This window comes from Diabrotica virgifera, chromosome 5, assembly GCF_917563875.1.
Source record: "Diabrotica virgifera virgifera chromosome 5, PGI_DIABVI_V3a".
NCBI classification, from domain to species: Eukaryota; Metazoa; Arthropoda; class Insecta; order Coleoptera; family Chrysomelidae; genus Diabrotica; species Diabrotica virgifera.
Genome location: NC_065447.1, coordinates 139,423,607 through 139,444,323, shown reverse-complemented (window position 1 = coordinate 139,444,323; position 20,717 = coordinate 139,423,607). Strand labels below are relative to the sequence as shown.

General features: G+C 31.2%; 2 protein-coding genes across 8 annotated transcripts in view; one reads left to right on the top strand and one right to left on the bottom strand.

The window, feature by feature from the left end:
- The window catches only part of LOC114333175 (uncharacterized), a 412,711-nt gene that overhangs the window by 154,171 nt on the left and 237,823 nt on the right, over positions 1–20,717 (top strand). For both annotated transcript variants that reach the window (XM_050650379.1, XM_050650378.1), the window contains exons 8-9: positions 852–946; positions 9,786–9,971. In XM_050650379.1, coding sequence (XP_050506336.1) covers positions 852–946; positions 9,786–9,971 — 281 coding nt within the window. The remainder of the gene's footprint in view (positions 1–851; positions 947–9,785; positions 9,972–20,717) is intronic.
- Positions 1–20,717, bottom strand: part of LOC114333172 (paxillin-B) — a 289,103-nt gene that overhangs the window by 44,475 nt on the left and 223,911 nt on the right. The gene's annotated exons all lie outside the window — the stretch shown is intronic.

The window sequence follows — 20,717 nt, the reverse complement described above, 5'->3', positions numbered from 1 at the left end:
GTTGCTAATTAGGGGGTGGTCTTCCCGATTTTTTTTGCCAAAACAAAAGGGACCAACGTTATTTTGAGCGTAACTTGCTTAAATTTAATGATAAAAACTTTTTGTAAAAACAGAAATAAAGCTTTTTTTAAACACTTTAAAAAAGTAGTAATGGGTTTTCCCCAAAAAGTGCTTAATTTTTTGGATATTCCACGTCGAAATATTCTATTTGAAATTTGGTGAATATGAATCTATTTTTCATTGGCTATAACTCTGGTTCTACGAGATCCACAGACCTAAAGCGTACACTATTTTTTTTTACTCTTTTATAGGCTATATTTTTGCTAAGAACTTTTTTTTCGACAAAATACTTACTTTTTGAGTTATTTGCGAAAAACCGTCAAAGAATGTGGTTAGTTTGTTGAAAAATGAACATATTCACTCGCAAATAACTCGAAAAGTGTTGACTTAGCGAAAAAGCTCTATAGAACAAAAGTTACTTAAAATTAGTCAGTTTACCCATTTCCGGACTTATTTTGGACATATATTTTTTCACCCTCAAGAGGGGGTGAAAGTCGCCCCCAGGGCAAAAGCACACATCGGCACAATATCATTTTTTTTTTTTGACATGTAAGCTATACGTATGTCAAATTTCATGCCAATCGAAGCGGTTCTTTAAAATTTAGAGCAATAACCGTGAAAGAATGTACTATGGGCCAAACTAAGTTTTATTATTATTTTATTTATTAACGATTTTATACAAAATTATTCTTGATTGAAAGTAACACTTACTTGTTAATCTTATACAACACTGTATCTTACAGCAATCCTACTCCGATTCTGTATTAATATCGATTTAATTCTATTTTCAGATTGTGAATCATGAGGAAATTGTGGTGAAATTGCTCCAGTTGGTACTGGAAATGAAGGAGAGGAGAAAAGATGACTGCGATGAAAACGTTCAAAGGTGAGGAGTATGAGTGATTAATTGCGGTGATAGTCGCGATAAAATAGAGCCGGGAAGTTTAATCATGATATAAATTCTGATGTTTACTGTAATATACAGAATGTCCTTGGCATAACAATTTTAGGATACAAGGAATGGAATGAAACGCAGAGGTCAAAAAGCCTTTTGCTAGATTAAAATTCATACCGACCGAACAGTTCAAACTTTTTGAACATCAGCAACTTTATTGAAATACTTCTACAAAAAATCATCTCTAGTAATACAAAAAATAAAATCGCTAAATGGGCTAAAATAAAAGACTAAAATGGAATAAATCGCGTAACAGTCTATGAATCTTTACCATGTAGTACATTCGAACATAAACACAAAGTTGTATACTCAGTGGCGTAGCTAGCCCCACGGGGCCCCATATCAAAGTTTGTCGCGGGGCCCTTTTCAACCACTGATATGGCATAGTGCTAAAAAATGTTCAACAAAAGAAGCAAAAACGTTTGTATAGAATAGAATAGAAATATGCTTTAATGTCACTGAAAGTTTTACAATTTTATGGACAAAGCTTACAAAGATTAGGAAAAGAACAATAATAAATACAGTTTAGCGAAATTACATAAATCGTCAATATTATTACAAAATAAAAGATAATGAAATAAAACAAAACAATACAGGGTGTTCCATTTATAATTGGAAATATTTTAACTGTAGATTCCTGGGCTCAAAATATTAGGGTTAACCCAAATCACCTACTCCGAAAATCACCTACCTCCTAAGGGAGGTAGAGTTCTTTGAAGATGGTGTCTTTTAATGAGTTTTTTTTAAATACCTCTAGAACACTTCTATTTAGAAAAACGAAAACTGGTACGTCTATTTATCTTCCAGAGATAAATCGATTTCATAAATTGCGAATTTCTAATACCTACCGGTCATATGCGTCCTCTTTGGGTAGGGCAACGGTTATTATTTTATCGCATAACTTTTTTGTCTTTGACTTTTAAGCATTTTTGACACTGGATTATTAAATCGTGAGGTATTCTAGTAAGAAAAGTGACTCTTACTTTAAGTCGGTAGGATACACCGTTTTATAGAAAAATCGATTTGAAAACGTTTCGTTTTTTGAATAAGCAGAAAATTTGAAAGAATTAAAAAAAACGGTGTATTTTACCGACCTAAAACAAGAGTAACTTTTAGAACTAGAATACCTCATAATTTAAAATCTAGTGTCAAAAATGCTTCAAAATTAAGACAAAAAATAATGCGATAAAATAACCGTTGACCTACCCAAAACGGACCTGTATTAAAAATTCGCAATTGATGAAATCGATTCATCTCTGGAATAAACGTACCAGTTTTCGTTTTTTTGTTTTCATAGTTTTTTTTTGAAAATTATTCTCAAATTAAAAACACAAAATTTTCAAATCAACATTTCTAGAAAACGGTGTACCCTACTGGCTTAAACCAAGAGTACCTTTTATTACTAGAATACCTCACAATTTATGTAATACTTCTCTTCTTCTTCTTTTTCGAAACTCCTTATGCCCCTCAGGGGCGTCGGAGGTTTTATTCATCCCCTATCCATATCTTCCATTCCTTGCGGTCCTTTGGTAACTCTTTCATTTGTTGAGTGTTTTTCCTTTTTTTCTGTCCAATTTCTATAATCTGATCGATCCATCTCTTTAATACTCCAGTGTCAAAAAGGCTTAAAAGTTAAAGACAACAAAGTTATGCGATAAAATAACCGTTCCCCTACCCAAAACGTACGCCTATGACCGGTGCTAAAAATTCCCAATTTATGGAAACGATTTATATCTGGAATATAAATCGGCGTAGCAGTTTTCGTTTCTCTAAATTCTAAATAGAAGCGGTCTGGAGGTATTTAAAAAAACTAATTACAAGATGCCTTCTTAAAAGAGCTCTAGCTCCTTTAAGAAGCATTTTCGGACTAGGTGATTTGGGTTAAATCTTAATATTTTGAGCCCAGGAATCTAGAGCTAAATTATTTCCAATTATTAATGAAACACCCTGTATATTGCAAAATTTAAATAAATTGCAAATTCCATAATACAACCTTAGGAACTAATAAATTCTGCGTATAACACCCAAATATAGATAATAATAATAAACTTAATAAACTCTAATAAACCAAAGTCGAAAAATAGATTTGAATTGTTGACTCATTGTTTTAAAACAGATTCAGTTTCTTTAAGCCAAGGATAAATGTACATTGAAAATGAACGTAAACAAAGAAGCTCTGTACTTTAACGGCGAGCGACCGGCAAATACATAGATATACCTAAATACAATTTATAGATAAAAAACAGATTACACGAAAATATAAGCAAACACTACACAGTGTTTCAATGTTTCAAATATTCAAAGGTGAAGTGATTACAAATATGTATTGCAATTTGGCATTATACATTATACAATGTCTCACACACAGCAACGATGAATAGATAATAAAAAGTAGCTTGAAAACAATAAAGCTCTGTGGTTATAGAAAGGCGAGAGGCAGAAAATAGATAGATACCTGTACATAAATATAGTTTATATACTTATACATAAAGTATCCATTTCACGAAAATGTCGATATCCAAAGAAACACCGTTCAAAGCGTTTTAACAGTGAAGTAATTGTAGAATATTTTGTTCAATTTTTTGAATGGAATTTTATTTCGACATGCCGCTCTGGGGCCCTTGAATATCGGGGGCCCCGTATAATTGATACGGCTGATACGGCAGTAGCTACGCCTCTGTGTATACTGTATAATACACATAGCATGTTACTAAATACACCTCTGGTATTTTCGGTTGTGCTACTTATATATCTCATATAGCTGATCTTATTTGGGTAATTTATAAGATTGATAATTTTCATGCAAAATTACATTCATAGTCATCATGAATCAGCCCTTTTTTCTCCTTGGTTGAACAAAAGCCACCTCCAGATGTTTCCAACTTCTCCTGTTTTGCGCCTCTGCTATCCAATTAGTCACAATTTTTTTGAGATCGTTAGTCCATCGTGTTGGGGGGTCTTTCCTGGCTTCGCTTGTCTACCCGTGGTTTCCACTTAAGCAATTTTTTTTGTCCATCCTTCGTCTTTCAGTCTTGCAACAGGACCCGCCCATCTAAATTTTTGTCTTGTAAACGTTCGATAATATTTTCAACTCCGGTTCGTCTACGAATTTTTTTGTTTTTTACTCTATGTCTTAAGCTTATTCCAAGCATTGATCTCTCCCTTTTTCAATGTGTCCTCAATTTCCTCGCTGATGTTTTTGTGAGAGTTAAGGTTTCTGCTCCATAATATATGAGGACTGGTAGAACGCACTCGTTATAATATTTCCGTTTTATATCAATTGGAATATTTGTTTTAAACATTTCCCTCATTTTTTTCGAATGTAGCCCAACTTAAGTTATTTTTCTGAATAGCTCGCATGTTTAGTTGTCTCGCGTTAACCTTATTTCGTGAGTCAAATACATATCTTTTTCCATAAGCTCTATGGGCGATTTCTCGATTTCTATTACCTCATTGGGGAGTTAGAGACCAGATTGGCCATCATTTTTGTTTTCCCATAGTTTATCTTTAAACCGACTCTCTGTGTTGCTTGCTGCAGTTGTTGTAGCCTTACTCTAGCTTCTCCGAAGTCGTCTTTTATGAGAACAATGTCGTCGACAGAGACGTCGGCATAGACCATAGACGTCGGCATAGATAAAAAAGAATAGCAGAAATATGCAGAAATACAAATATCATCCAAAATGATGGCATCCAGGAAAGCTGGGCAAAAATTAAAGCAAATATCTTAAGCCCACTTTATACAGTCAATATTATTGATGCAATATTATTCATGCAAAATTTTTTGATGATATTATTGTTTCAATGTATTCCTTGCATGATCAATATTGATATTGCTTTAATAATATTGACTGTGTAAAGGTGGCTTTAGACTCAACTAAGAAAACTCTGAGCGAAAGAAAGATAAATAAAAGCAAGTCTTTACCAAAGTGAAAACCGTGATTCTGTACAGAGATGAAGGAAAAATGTTGCCAGGAAGAGAAAGAAGATTATCTGAATTACATGTCAAACAAGACAAGCAAGGATACGACGATTACAAGAGAATAAGAAATGAAACACATGCACTTATAAGAAGAATTAAAAACAATGACCAGAGGGCGCTTCTTTAAAGAACTGAAGCATGATTTTCAACGAAAACATTTCGTTTATAAATTCGCAAAAGTGTGTGTGTTATTGCGTTGCCACTCCTGCAATACTCAGATCAGATTTATCAATGGCTTCTTATGTAGTTTTTTCTTCTGAATCCAAATCTGAAAACGGCATTTCGATATTTCTAACCGTCTTCGAGATAATCGACTTCAAAGTCTAAAATGTGACGTCACAATCGTTTTATTTTCTGCCGACACATTACACGTCCAGCTGAAATCGTTGCTATTAAGTAGGCTAGTTTTTTAATCTCAATTTTTTAAGCAAAGCATATGTTATTTACATTTGAGTTTGACACTTCGTGAATGTCAAACTAAATTTTAAATTAAGTATTAATAAAACATCAATGACATTTGATAGTGAATTTAATTATTATATAAAATAAATAAGATGTTCAAAAATACAATTTGAGTATATTTTAAAAGCAATAATTATTTATTAACAGCTTTAAAAAGGTTTATACGGGTATACGGCCTCCCCTTTATGATAAATGGACTGTTCCATTTGCAATGAAATTAAAATATAGTCGGTTCGCTAAACTCGACACAACTGACTAGTAATTTTAGTAGGTAATTTTTTTGTTTTTGCGAATTTTGCCAAAATTGACAAAATTACTAATTATTTAGTAATTATTTTTTTTACCAAATTGGCAAAATTATTGACTAAAATCACTAACCAGTTGTGTCTGAGTTTAACGAACCGACAGTATATGAAATAATATTATTTGGTATAAAAAATTATGGTCTGATATGTGCAATTACATCCTTCTAATGGAAAAAAATATTTGAAGATTTTTCTCAAATTATGGATACCAACAACATTTTCATTTATAACTCTTTTATTTTTCATTTGACGAAGAAAAGTTATTCTTCATAAAACCTCTTCATGTTCTAAGATTTATGATGCAACCATCATATGTAAAATTTTATTAATTTTATACGAGGTATATTAAAAAGATGAATTTCGATCAAAAGTAAACTAACATAACATTTAAATTAGAATGATATAATTGCACATTAAAACATAATTATTAATTCTAAACTACTTTTCATAATAGCAATTTTCCATATTATGAATTAAAATACGTAAATAAACAAAGTTTTCGTTATGATAATGCTCCCATTTTCAGCTTGTTATGGTTAAAAAAACAATGGCCCTTAATAAGAGGTCAAAGAGGGGAGGTTAAAGAACTAATAGACCCCACACACATCCAAAAATGACATGGATTTCGACTGAACTGCTGGTAAATATATGATACCAAAAGAATTGTTGAAATACAAAACAGCAGCAATGACGGATTAACCGATAACATTAATTAACAAGTTTGTGCGACAAAATAAAATACCAGAAAAATAGAGAACAAGCGAGCTTATCCTGTTATTCAAAAAGGGCCATAAGAAATAACCAAAAGACCACATATGTAGGTATCAGTTGGCTAAATATCTACTACCTTAAAACTTACAACTAAAATTTTGCAACAAAGAATAAATCAGCTCATAAATTTAGCAGATGAGCAACGAGATTTCCGTACAGGAAATCTCGTTGCTCGTCTACAGATGCAATATTCGTCATAAAGTATATTACGGCGGAAGCATTGGACATACATTCATATGGTTCGTTGAATTGAAAAAAGCATTTTACAGAGAAAGACTTAAAAATGTAATACATCTTTCGTATACCAGAGATATTCCGCTAGGTATTAAAATAATTGAAAACATTTATCAAAACAACAAGATGAAAGTCAGGATAGAAAAACTTACGGAACCTACTAGTACAGATACAGGAGTGGAATAAGGCAGAGGGATTAAATGGGCCCCATACTATTCAATCTAATCACATATGAAGTGATAACGAGCTTCAACAAAGGAAGAGGATAGAGAATGGAGAACAACGAAATAAAATTCTCTGTGGCGCAGACGACACAGTTGCACAACTAGTGATTACACTGTCCAGCTATGAACAGTAAGAGATGTCTTAAATTGAAAAAGACGTAAGAGATCAAGTACAAGGAGCAAATAGCTTAACAGGATGCCTTAACAACACTATATGGCGTATCCGACACATTAATATTGAGATGTAATCAAAAATCTATAAGGCCAGTCATGAAGTATGCATTAGAATCAAGAACAGATACAGCCAAAACACAGAGAATGATGAAGACAGAAGAAATGTGAATACCCAAAAGAATTACAAGAAACACACAATTACATTTTAAATATTTTAATTATTTATCATTTTAAAACTTAAAATTTATAATTCTACACATAGGTCACTGAAGGTTTTCACCACCGATTTCGTTGAGCCTCCATCGATTTTCATGAAAATTGGTGAGCAGTTAGAGGATACCTCAAGGAACAAAGGTGACATTATGCCAACTTGCGCTTTTACCCTGGGGGTGGATGCCACCCCTTTACTCTAGTGAAAATTATTTGATCAAAAATAATACCATAAATCGATAGAGAAACAAATTCTAAGCAAAATTTGTTATATTAAGTTATTAACACAAATCAATACTTTTTGAGTTATTAAAGATCAAAGATTTTATTTTTTCGTGAAAAATGCATGTTTTAAAGCTGCTTTTCACGTATAACTCAAAAACTATTTTCTTTTACAAAAAAGTTGCTCCTACCAAAATTGAAGACAATAAAAAATTGAATACACCATTCACTCAAAGTACTAAACTAATGTTAATTCAAAGTGAGTTATGGGTAATTGAATGTATATTTTTTTTATGAGTACTCAAATCTAAATATTCTAGCTTAAATAACGGGAAAACGATGCATTTTATAAAATATACCTGCTAAACACTTATCAAAGCACTTCAGAATACCTAACAAATGAGCTCCAGAAGAAGTTAATAGAAGTTAAACTAAGAGAACCCTTTCGAATTTTTTAGGAAAAAGTGAAAAATAAAACATACGCCATTTCCACAAAAATTAAAATTTATAGTAATCCTTATAAACATTTCTTTGTATTAGCATAAGTAATTATTTTAACAATTTTCACCGGTTTAGTATTTAGTATTTCATATTAAAAAAAAAGATATAATTTTAAAAAATCAGAATTTTTAAAATTATCATTTTCATTTTCTTTTGATAATAACTATAAAAATACTCAATATACGTTAAAAATTGTAGATAATAACCAAATTTTAGTTTTTTCTATAACAAATATTTAAATAGACGGAGTAGTTTTCAATCCTAATAATATTGAAAATATTAAAAATATTACTAAAATATTTTTAAATTGAAAACTTATTGGTACACTTTCCTGGTGACACCTCCAAGACTTCTACAATTTGCAAGTCAAATGGATGCTGCAGTGAAGACGAGAGGGAAGGAATTCTACACTATGCAATTCACATCCCCCGTCTGCAGCTGGTAAAGTTCCAACGGAAAAATGCACCTAGTTACTCTACGGAGTAATACGACTATAAAATAAAAATGTATACCATTTTTATTCAGTTGCAATGCGAAGGCAAAACAATCTTACTTTTCAATTAGAATACGGAGTGCAGTCCAGTCCCTTGAATCGCGATTTTCGGCTCTTATTGGAGCGATTCAAGGGACTGGACCGCACTCCGTATTCTAATTGAAAAGTAAGATTGTTTTGTCTTCGCATTGCAACTGAATAAAAATGGTATACATTTTTATTTTAAATATTTAAATATTATAATAACCATTTCTGTAGGGTGAAAAATAACCGAGATAGAAACCTTTAAAGCTTAAATTTTGCTGTGAAAACCATATAACCGTGGCCATTTAATCATTGATTTTGAAAAAATAAGGGTTTAAAAGATTAAATTCAACGCGTTTTACTAGCGTTTGGAATTACCTTTCAAACCGTTTTTAGGTGAACCTGATACCTTAAAAATTAACGGAGTTATTAAAAAAAAAACGATAATATTTTATGGAAAAATTTTTAAAAGATAAAGTTTGAAAAATTTTTGAGCATAAATTTTAATGCTATTAACTTGTTCGGTATCTCATTTGATAGATATTTCTAAGTACTTTCACAAATGTTTAATAAGTTTATGTTATAAAATGCATCATTTTCCCGTAATTTAAGCTTGAATACTTAGATTTGGGTACTCGCTGAAAAAAATATGCATTCAATTACCTATAACTCACTTTTAGTTAATATTAAAAGGTTTTTTTAGTAAGGAGTTTATTTAATTTTTTAGTTTGAATCAATTTTGGTGATAATAACTTTTTTCTAAAAACTTAGTTTAACTACAAAATAGTTTTTGAGTTATCTATGAAAAATCGGTTAAAAACATGCATTTTTCTCACGAAAAATTACATTTTTGATCTTTAATAACTCAAAAAGTTTTGATTTATTTTAATAACTTTATATAACCAATTTTGCTTAGAATTTGTCCCCCTATCTAATTATGGGGTTATTTTAAATAAAATAATTTTCACCCCGTGAAGGGGTGGCATCAACCCCCAGGGTAAAAGCGCAAGTTAGCACTATGTCACCTTTGTTTCTTGAGATATCCTCTAACCACTTACTAATTTTCATGCAAATCGATTGAGGTTGAACGAAATCGGAGGTAATAGCTCATATCCACCTTCAGTGACTCCACTAACATTATTTTAAATATTGATTCTAATTATTGTAAAAGGTCAAACGACGAGAAAGAAACAAAAATTTTAGAGAAAATAAAAGAAGGTTGTGACTACGAAGTTCTCAAAGAAATACTAAACGAACTACAAGAAAATAAGACGAAACAATGTCATGGAGAATTGGAGCTTAAAATACAAAAAAGTGCCGATTCCTTCACTACCAAATCGTCCAGACTCCGCAAAGAGTAAGTAGATAATAAAATATAATTTGTGTATCCATATTAAAAATATTTTTTTAACTTTATGAATATTTTTACTCAGAATGGAATATTATTGTTATTCTTACATAATATACATATACAAAATGGTTACAAGACCTATTAATGATGATGTTTGTCGTAAACTCTAAAATAAATATTGATTTATCATAATTCTACAGTGTGATGCAAAACTATTGAATAAATTAATTATTTTAGGAACAGTCGACTTTTAAAAAAATCTTAAAATACTTACGTCAATTTAAATTTTCGAATGGCCATCAATTGCTATATTTTGTGTTGGACATTACGTCATCAGAGCTAGCATAATGACTTAATTGAAGATTTTTATTAAATACAAACCAAATTCACGGCCACCTCATTTGAAAACTTTCCTAATCTAGTCTCCCAATATTGTTCGAATATTTATTTCAACAGGGTTCCCAAAATTATTTACTTCTACTAAATTTACACTCAAGATGCAGTATAAATAAATAAACCAAGACACGTTAAATGCTACTAGGAGCACTCCCGAATCATAATTTACAATGTATAAACTTTGGAAATCATGATTTGGGATCTACTGTGTACATATATACATTGTAAATTATGATTTGGGAGTGCTCCTAGTAGCATTTAAAGTGTCTTGGTTTGTTTATTTCTACTGCATCTTGATTATAAATTTAATGCAGTTGGAATTACAATAAATACTCATTCTCTAAACTAAATTACGTTAGGAAAGAATTTACTGCCCGTCTTTCTCATTGCATCATTGCTGAAGGTCGTTAATTACAATAATAATATTTATTATTATTCTGACGTTATTTCTTTGTGGCATTTATGTAATTTATTATTCTAAATGGAAATAAGCCACAATTTAACTTAAAAAATTATTTTATTGACGTTTCGACTTCAATTCAGACGTCGTTATCAAAATACAAAATATTACAGTAATATTTTGTAGTCGAAACGTCAAAAAAATAATATTTTAAGTTAAATTGTGGCTTATTTCCCATTTAGAATAATAAATTCCAATATTTAGAGTCTCATTCTATATTACTAAACATTTATTATAAGTTAATTGCAATAATAAACTAACAGTTTTGTTTAAACATGTAGAAATAAACATTCAAAAAATTCCATCGTTGCTATGGCGATTAGATCTTTCAAATGATGTACCATATGACCTCGGTTTGTATTTAAAAACATTAATATTTACGTCATTAGGCCGACACTGATGACGGTAATGTCGAACACATATTTGGGAATTGATGGCGATTCAAAAATAAAAATTGACGTGTTATAAGATTTTTGTAAAAGTCGTCTGTTTCTGAAATAATGAATTTATTTCAGGCTTCTGCATCATACATAGGCGTAACCAGGATGATCCTAAGGAGGGGGGGTTACAACTACTGGAAGGTCTCTGAGGGATATGGTGTTAAGCGTATAGAGCCCAAAGTACATCCCAATGGGGGGGGGGGGTTATAACCCCCAAAACCCCCCCTGGTTACGCCTATGGCATCATACTGTATGTTGTGTATTCGATCACGAAGAAATATAAGTAATATTTTCGGGAATAAACAGGAAATACTTAAATACCGAAACAAAGAAGAATACATGAATAATTATCTTTAAAATATTCAATTTATTAAATCCTTTGATTAAAAACCCATATAATTCTTAATAATTTTATTGATATATAATTATATGAGTTCGAAATAATATTATTGCTTTAGTTTATAATTAATTTGATACGCACTATCTTGTAAAGTATCTATCAGACATTTCTAAATAAATATTTATATTTTCTATGTGTAACAAAGACTGTTAAATTCTAGATATGCGTTAAAAGAGTGATGTTTCGTGTCATTTTTTATTTGGTTGTTAATTTGTGCTTCGATTGGATAACAATTTTAATAATTATTATTAAAATTTCGTATTAGTTTAATACAGCTCGTGTAAAGTTTTTCTAAAAGAAATAGGTATGCCGTGAAGAGACCTAAAAGAATAATATTATAATCTAAATGAGATCTTCATGGAGCTAAAAACCAGTTGTTAAGATAATATTCTATAGTTTCTTGCAAAATACAATGTCTCCCGTTTTTCTTCTTTATAGTAACGAACAGGGCCGCCGAGAGGGATGAGCGGGCCCCGGCAAGAAGTGACGAACGGGCTTCCCGCAAAAAAGTGAAGAGCGAAAAAAATTGTTCAACTTTTATCGAGATAAAATTATCAATAATAAAAATAAGTAATAAAACACATTTCAAATATACATTTTATTAAATTTTGATTATATTTTCATTGATTTTCATTGTCACTTGCTGCCATACGGTTTATTCTGTCTATCATGTGAAAAAGTCAAGCCATATAACATCCATACTTAAATTCACATTTTTAACTGATGTTTCCTTGACGGATTACTTGTAAACGGTTTTTACCCACGTATTTTTGTAATACATACTATATCTTGGTGGTTAGCATGTAAATTTCACGTAAGAACACTGATGATGATTGGTCAACCAATCGAAAACTAGTTCTGTGATGTAGCCCTTTTTAGGGATTTTAAATATATACCTTTTATAAAGGATTTTATTGTTTTCTGTATTACATGGTATACAGCCAACTACAGGAAAACTTTTTCCTTTTGGATTTTTATATTTATAATAGTGAAAATATCTATAATACAGGTGCTTTTCGAGTTTTTTAATTGAGAAAGATGTCTATAATTTTCGAAAAATCGCTTGATTTTACCAAATCATTCTCAATGCACAAAGTTGATATCCGAGTTAACCAATCCTGTTTCATTGTAGATAGCACAGCATTCTTTATGCGGGAAAGAAAACTAAATGATCTGTTCGCTTCTGCGACTGTCACTGACAATGTGCAAAATATTCTTAACGCAATAACGACGTTAGGAAATAATGAATCTAATTTGAGATGTTTAATTGTATTAAGTAAATCTATTAGAGAAATTGTAGGGAAAGATTCAAGGAAGGCGCAGCATAGGTAGAAGAAAAATGTCCTGGCAGAGAAATCTCAGAGAATGGTTTGGATCCAGCTCAACTGAACTCTTTCGGGCTGTAGTGTCAAAAGTTAGAATAGCAATGATGATTGCCAACCATCGTCGCGGAGATGGCACGTAAAGAAGAAGATTGGAGAAAGTTGAAATTTACCAATATTATCCTTGTATATCGCACTCAAATTAAAAATTTCATTTATCAATTCTTCATTGATGTCTTCTTTATAAAACTCACGCAATATATTATTATTTTTTAATATTCTGGTCATCTTGGAATGTCCATATTCATCATCTCGGAATGTCCTTCTTTCTTCTTCTTCTTCAAGTGCCGTCTCCTAATCGGATGTTGGATATCATCATCACTATCTTTACTCTATCCACCGCTGCTCTAAAGAGTTCTATAGAACTGCATCTAAACCAGTCCCTTAAATTCTTTAACCATGACACTCTCCTTCTTCCTATACTCCTTCCGCCTCTTATCTTTCCCTGTATTATCAGTCTTAGCATTTCATATCGCGTTCCCCTCATTACGTGTCCCAGATATTGTAACTTTCTTATTTTTATTGTGTTTATTATTTCGCATTCTTTACCCATTTCTCGCAGTACATCCGTGTTCGTTTTCCTCTGTGTCCATGCTATTCTAAGCATTCTTCTGTAACACCACATTTCAAATGACTGTAAGTAGCTTATTTCTATGTTCTTGCTTTAATGTCCAGCTTTCAAGTCCATATTGTAGTATCGAGAACACGTAGCATCTCAAAGCTCTTGCTCTCAGTTCTAAGCTAAGGTCTTTGTTGCAGAGAACTGTTTTCATTTTTACAAACGCATTTCTTGCTATTTCTATCCTGGTCCTTATTTCTGTTGTTTGATCATTTTTCTCTGAAATCCAGGTTCCTAGGTATTTGTATTTATCAACCCTTTCTATCGGTACATTTCCCAAATGTGTGCTTGTTTGTATGTTTGTTTTCTTAGTTATTATCATGTATTTGGTCTTTTTTATATTCATTTTTAGTCCATATTCTTTACAGAAATTGTTTGTTTTGTTCAGTAGTAGTTGGAGTTGTTCAGCAGAGCTTGCTATAATCACGGTGTCATCTGCATATCTTATGTTGTTAATAGATCTTCCGTTAATTATTATTCCTTCACTTTGAGATAGCAATGCTTCTTCAAAAATGGCTTCACTATATGCATTAAAGAGTAATGGAGACATAATACATCCCTGCCGAACTCCTCTCCTGATTTCAATTTCTGGACTGGGTTCGTTATCTATTACAATTTGTGCTCTTTGATTCCAGTAAAGGTTTGTTATTATTCGTAAGTCCCTTTTGTCTTTAGAATTTGGACTAATTTTTCATGTCTTACTTTGTCAAAAGCCTTCTCAAAATAGAATGGAATGTCCACAAAATGTTAAATAGCGAATAAATTTCATTTGCCGAATTAAATATTCTAGCTAAATTGCTTATTATTTGACAATAGTTCACAGCAAAATATTGCTTTGGGCTGAAAATTATCAGTCGCATCATTAATAGACCCAGGCAATCATCAAAAAATCTCACAGGCTTCTTGAGCCGTTTTTCTTTATTTGATGTAAATTCTGGATTTATTCCATAATTGCTGGTAACTAATTTCGATTCTTCAACAATGGAAGACCTTATCCCTTTAGATTCTGATCCTTTACATATATTCTTCAATCAATTTCTCATTTTTTGTAAATTTTCTAAAAGCCCTGATATATTTTTAATCTCCATATTCATAGTTAGTTATCTGACTGCACTGCAGCATTTGACTTCTGTGATTTATTGCTGTTAAAATTTTACACCAAATCAACTAAAGGTCATGTAAAATATAGCCGAGGATTAATTATTAAACGTATTATGGACATAAAGTGAAGAGCAAAAAGAACGGGAAAAACCAAGTTTTGGTCTTTGCGTCTTTGGTTACGTTTTTGGTCTGGTCGACGCCGGGCCCCTTACATGGCCGGGCCCCGGTAAAATGTACCGGCTGTACCGCCCTCTCGGCGGCTCTGATAACGAATCAATCTACTGGCAATAATTGATTGTCATCTTGATTGTAAATTCAGGTTTAGTTGCAGGTGACCTTATGTTTTATATTATTGTTAAGTAAATTATTTTTTAATAAATAAATAAATCAGTGTAATAACAAATCCAAATTTAGAAAGTCAAAAAGCGGCCTTATTAAAATAAATAACTTTAATTGAAATCAACTGCAACATAAATATAGGTATCCAACAAATGGAAAATTGAGACATCCACGCCATAAACAAGCAGATGTTGAAAATGTCTGGCGATTGTCCAAATTGCAGTAGTTCGAAAAACTCGAGATGACCACCACCTACTTCTAATTCGATTTTATTGCAACGTGGGAGTGAAATTTTTACGTTAATGAGATATATCATGAATCCATCTTGAGTGAGTAAAAGTAAACAAACACTACTTGTAGATAAAAATAACTTTTTTAGATGACTTTCTTAGAAGTTCCATATGGTAAGATTTTATCAACAGGTGTGCGATATATGTAATTGTATAATGTGCCTGTATGTAGAGACACGTTTTGAGATATTTTAGCTACTCACTATTTAAATAAAGTTCTTTAGCTTAGTACATAGGGTGATTGATTAGTAGGGTAAAGCTCAATAGCTCCGCTATAGTAATAGATAGCAATAAAAGTTAATAACAAAAATTTTAGCCACCTTTGAGCTTCACATTACAAAATTAGTTAGAATGTTACAGGGTGTTCGATAACACAGTGGCAGACCTAACATGTTTTTTTAAATGGAACACTCTATATTTTATTTTATATTCGAAATCCTGTTAACTTCTCCATCACAAAAATATAATGGAACACCCTATATTTTATTCTATATTCGAAATTCTGTTAACTTCTCCATCACAAAAATATAAAGGTAGGTTTGTTATGTTATACAGGGTATTTACAAAGTTATAACCAATTGTGTATGAAAATCGTAACAAGTTCAACTCCCTGTATAAATAAAAATAAGCACAACAGCAATGCTTTGTTAATGCCATATTTTTTTATTTATTGTCTAAATTTTTAAGAATTATTGATATTGCTAATTTTCTTTATATCAAATACAGGGTGAGTCAAAACGCAAGTACATTGTTTTCTCAGTAATGTTAAATGGAACACCCTGTATTTTATATCATTATTGAAAAGTAACATTAACGTACTTTAATTTTTATATAACATTCCATATGCCCAAATTTATTAGTTTTCGAGATATTTTCATTTTTCAGAGCAAATTATTTTAGGTGTTTAAATTTATCTAAATTTTAAGTAAGCCATGACTGAATTGACAATTGAAGATTACCGATTATCAATCCGGTAATCAATGTAACACTGTAGCAAATAAAGAAATAAAAATAATTTTTTAGTAATACATTTTACAAACAAAAACACCACTACATGCAACATTTTTGAAACAAATAAAAACTATCTTTTTATGTTAATGCAACAAATAAACAAAGAAAATTAGTAATAAATTTTACAAAAAAACACACAAACACAAAATACAATATTTTGTGAAGACAATTAAACACTACTTTTGTATGTAAATGTAACAATGTAACAAATAAAGAACAAAACATAATTTATCAGTAATACATTTTGCAAAAAAACAGGTTTGAAAAAATTAGAAGCTACTTTTAATAAAATATTTTTAATATTTAATTACATAAGGTGTTCAAAATTATCTCCTAACACATTTATGTACGCCTAAAAACGATCATTGAATGAGCTACTTACTCTACGGAGCATTTGTAAATTAACACATCGAAATACACTTTGTATTCTATTTTTCATCCCATCCCTTGTTATTGGAGGTATTTTATAAACTTCATTATTAACGTGACCCCAAAAAATCAGTCCAGTTTATTAAATTCTGGTGATTTGGGTGGCCACGCTACTGGTCCATTGAAAAATGAAAATATCTCGAAAACTGATAAATTTAGACATAGGGAATGTTATCTAAAAATTAAAGTACGATAATGTTACTTTTAAATAGTGATATAAAATACAGGGTGTTCCATGTAAAATTACTGAGAAAATAATGTACTTGCGTTTTGACTCACCCTGTATTTGATATAAAGAAAATTGATGGATTTTAGCAATATCGACCATTCTTGAAAATTTTGACAATACGTTAAAAAATATGGCATTACTAAACCATTGTTGTTTTACTTATTTTTATTTATACAGGGAGTTAAACTTGTTACGATTTTTATATATAAAATTGGTTATAACTTTGTAAATACCCTGTATAACATAACAAACCTTTATATTTTTGTGATGGAGAAGTTAATAGGATTTCGAATTTAAAATAAAATGTAGGATGTTCCATTTAAAAAAACATAAGTTTGGTCTGCCACTGTGTTATCGAACACCCTGTAACATTCTAACTAATTTTGTAATGTGAAGCTCAAAGGTGGCTAAAATTTTTGTTATTAACTTTTATTGCTGTCTACTACTATAGCGGAGCTATTGAGTTTTACCCTACTAATCAATCACCCTGTAGAAAATAAAAAGAATGAGAAGAATGAGTTTATGGAATCAGAACAAAGATTTCTATTGCACGTAGTAAAGATGGAGCAGCAGTCCTCCGTGGTACTGTAGGTAGAATCAAAAACAATCCATAGATCAGTACAATATAAGGGTAAGATTTCTTATGTAGAGGTTTAACCACATGAAACACATATACTGCAGGAAGATACATCTTCCATCAATTCCAGATTTTTAAACTATCCCTACCCCTAAAGGAATTTTTTGTATTATTTAGCTTAAATGCCTCGACAACTAATGGCCATTGGTAAGGTACAGTTGATTTCGCAATCTGATAGTTTAATATATAGTGTGTGTGTGTGTGTGTGTGTGCTGAGTAAATCTCTTGTTACTTAGTAAAGTCGGCATCATTGTCTTTACACAGAGAGTGTAAATGTATCCGAACGTATGCGGTCCCTCCGGTGCCAAAGGGATTTAAAACTAGAAAAGTAGCCAATTAAAGAAAAATAAAAGGACAAGCTACTGAAGCATGTGATTTTATTTTAATGAAAAATGAAAATTTGAATTCATTTTTTAGGGAACTCTTGTAAAATGATTTGCTTATTTTTCGGTTTTCTTCATTTGGAAAAAAATTCAACATAACACCTAAACAGCCACAACAAGTTTTATAGCTGCCTTTATTGAAGCAGAATAATAAATTAAGATAAGTATATTTCAAATAATAATGAAGATAAAATTCTATTTTAAATAAAATTGAAGACATAGTGCTCCCTTAGTGCGTTGTATAAAAATGTTTTAATATTATCATATTGATTTATGATGATAATATCAAAATACAAAATGGAAATTACTTTGCTGTTGCATGATAATATAGCCTTAAACAAATATTAACGAGTTTTTATAAAAATTAAAGAGTTTCATAACTACTCAACAAATCAACTATTTTATAACAAAAACTGAGCACAATAAAGAATGTAGATCTTTTGGGAAATAATTGATTCAACAATTTTATTTTAAAAGCCAACAGTTTAAAATTATGGTGGATTGAATGGATTATTTCTTCAAATTCACCTATACATTCAAGATACATTAATATAAATCAAAACATATGACAATCAGACAAAGAGACACCATTTCCCCCAAACTTTCACTCTTACGCTAGAAGACATTTTGAGTAATTCGAATGTAACAAGGGTATAAACATCGACGGATCATACTTAAACCATTTGAGATTTGCAGATAACGTAGTTCTTCTTCTTCTTCTTCTTCTTCTTCTTTTTTATAGTCATGGCTCTGTCTGTTTTTTCTATGTACCTCTAGTAAATTTTCGTTCCATCGTTTTCGTGGTCTTCCCACTGATCGTCTTCCTATTGGGGAACCGTCTCTCGCTGTCCTGACTACCCTATTTGTTGTCATTTGGCTTAGGTGGTCATTCCATTCTATTCCTCTGTTTTTTACCCAGTTATTAATGTTATCCACCTGGCGTCTCCGCCGTATATCTGTACTTCTAGCTCTGTCCCATAGAGTCTTACCATCGATTTTTCGAAGTGTTTTCATCTCCGATGTTTCGAGCAATCTTTTTGTCCTCTCTGTGTCGGGTCGTGTTTCTGTCGTGTATGTCATCATTGGTCTGATGTTTTGTAAATTCTGCCTTTCACTTCTTTTTCGATGTTTTTATTTCTCCATATTGTTTCATTCAGGCAACCTGCGGCTCTGTTTGCTTTATTCACTTGATCTTTCACTTCTGTTTCGAGTCTTCCGTAGCTAGATAGTGTGATGCCTAGGTATTTAATCACTTGTTCTATTATCTGACCTTCCAGCTCCAATTTAGATCTTATTGGATCTGCTGTTATAACCACGCATTTTGTCTTTTTTGAGGAAATTTACATGTTAAAATTTCTGGCGGTTATGTTAAATTGGTGGAGCATACGTTGTAAATCATCTTCACTTTGAGAGATTAGTATTGCATCGTCCGCATAGCAGATTATTTTAAGTTTTTTTCTCCCATTTGGTATCCTTTTTTAGTTCTTACTTTTTTTATTATTTCGTCCATGATCAGGTTGAACAGTAAAAGACTCAAGGAATTCCCCTGTCTTATCCCATTGCCGGCTTCAATTGGGTCAGTTAGTTCATCTTCCACTTTTACTTTTATTGTGAACGTAGTTTTAATAGCAAATAATATCCGACAACTAAATGGAATGTTACAACCATTAAATGAAATTTCGGAACTACAGTAAAACAAAAATATTGAGCCAGGATCAAACAAATTTAACAATATAAAACCATACTATAAAAAATATTGAACATTATGTATATCTCAGCCTGAGCACGACCATCGAACTGGAAAAACCAAATCAAGATAATGAAATTAAAAGAACACAACTGGCATGGGCCGCTTTCGGTAAACTACGAGTAGCATATATCTTGAATATAATAATAATAATAATAATAATGGAGTTTATTCGTAGAAAATAAATTATACATATAATAAACTCAGTTCCTCACTGAAGTTGTACGTACAACTTGTGCGTGAGGGTTCAATTTTGATTGTCTTAAACAACACTAATTAATTTTAAAATTTACAAAAAGGAATCAAATAAAGTTTTTTTCGTTCATCTCTCTCGAAATTTGGGCTCCTCTTCTCACTAATTTAGTTACTATTACATGTTGTTTTTCGGACCTACAATTTGAAGAACACCTTTATTCTTATAAACTTAAAGAAAAAGGTGTATAACAACATGCATACTACCAATTCTCACCTAGGGCTTGGAGACCGTAGCTCTTATCAGAAAATCTGCTAAAAACCTAGAAACAACGTAAAGGCGAATGGAACGAATCATGCTTGGAATATCACTGAGACACAATATCATAAACACCAAGATAAGACGTATAACGAAGATCAAGGATATAGTGAAAGAAATTTAAAAAATTAAATGGCGCTCTTGCTTTTTCTATTCTTATACGTATTTCCTTCGCTTGATCCCAACTTGAATTAACTGTTGTTCTTGAGTAGATAATTATGCCATTTTTTATCTGATATTCTTATAAATGTTTATAGGTTTTTGCATTGTTTATCTACACAATGTCTAGTTATACAATGTCTAGTTATACAATGGTCTAGTTATACAATGGTTTTTGTCATTATAGTTTTTCAGACATAATATATGATGTTCACTGCG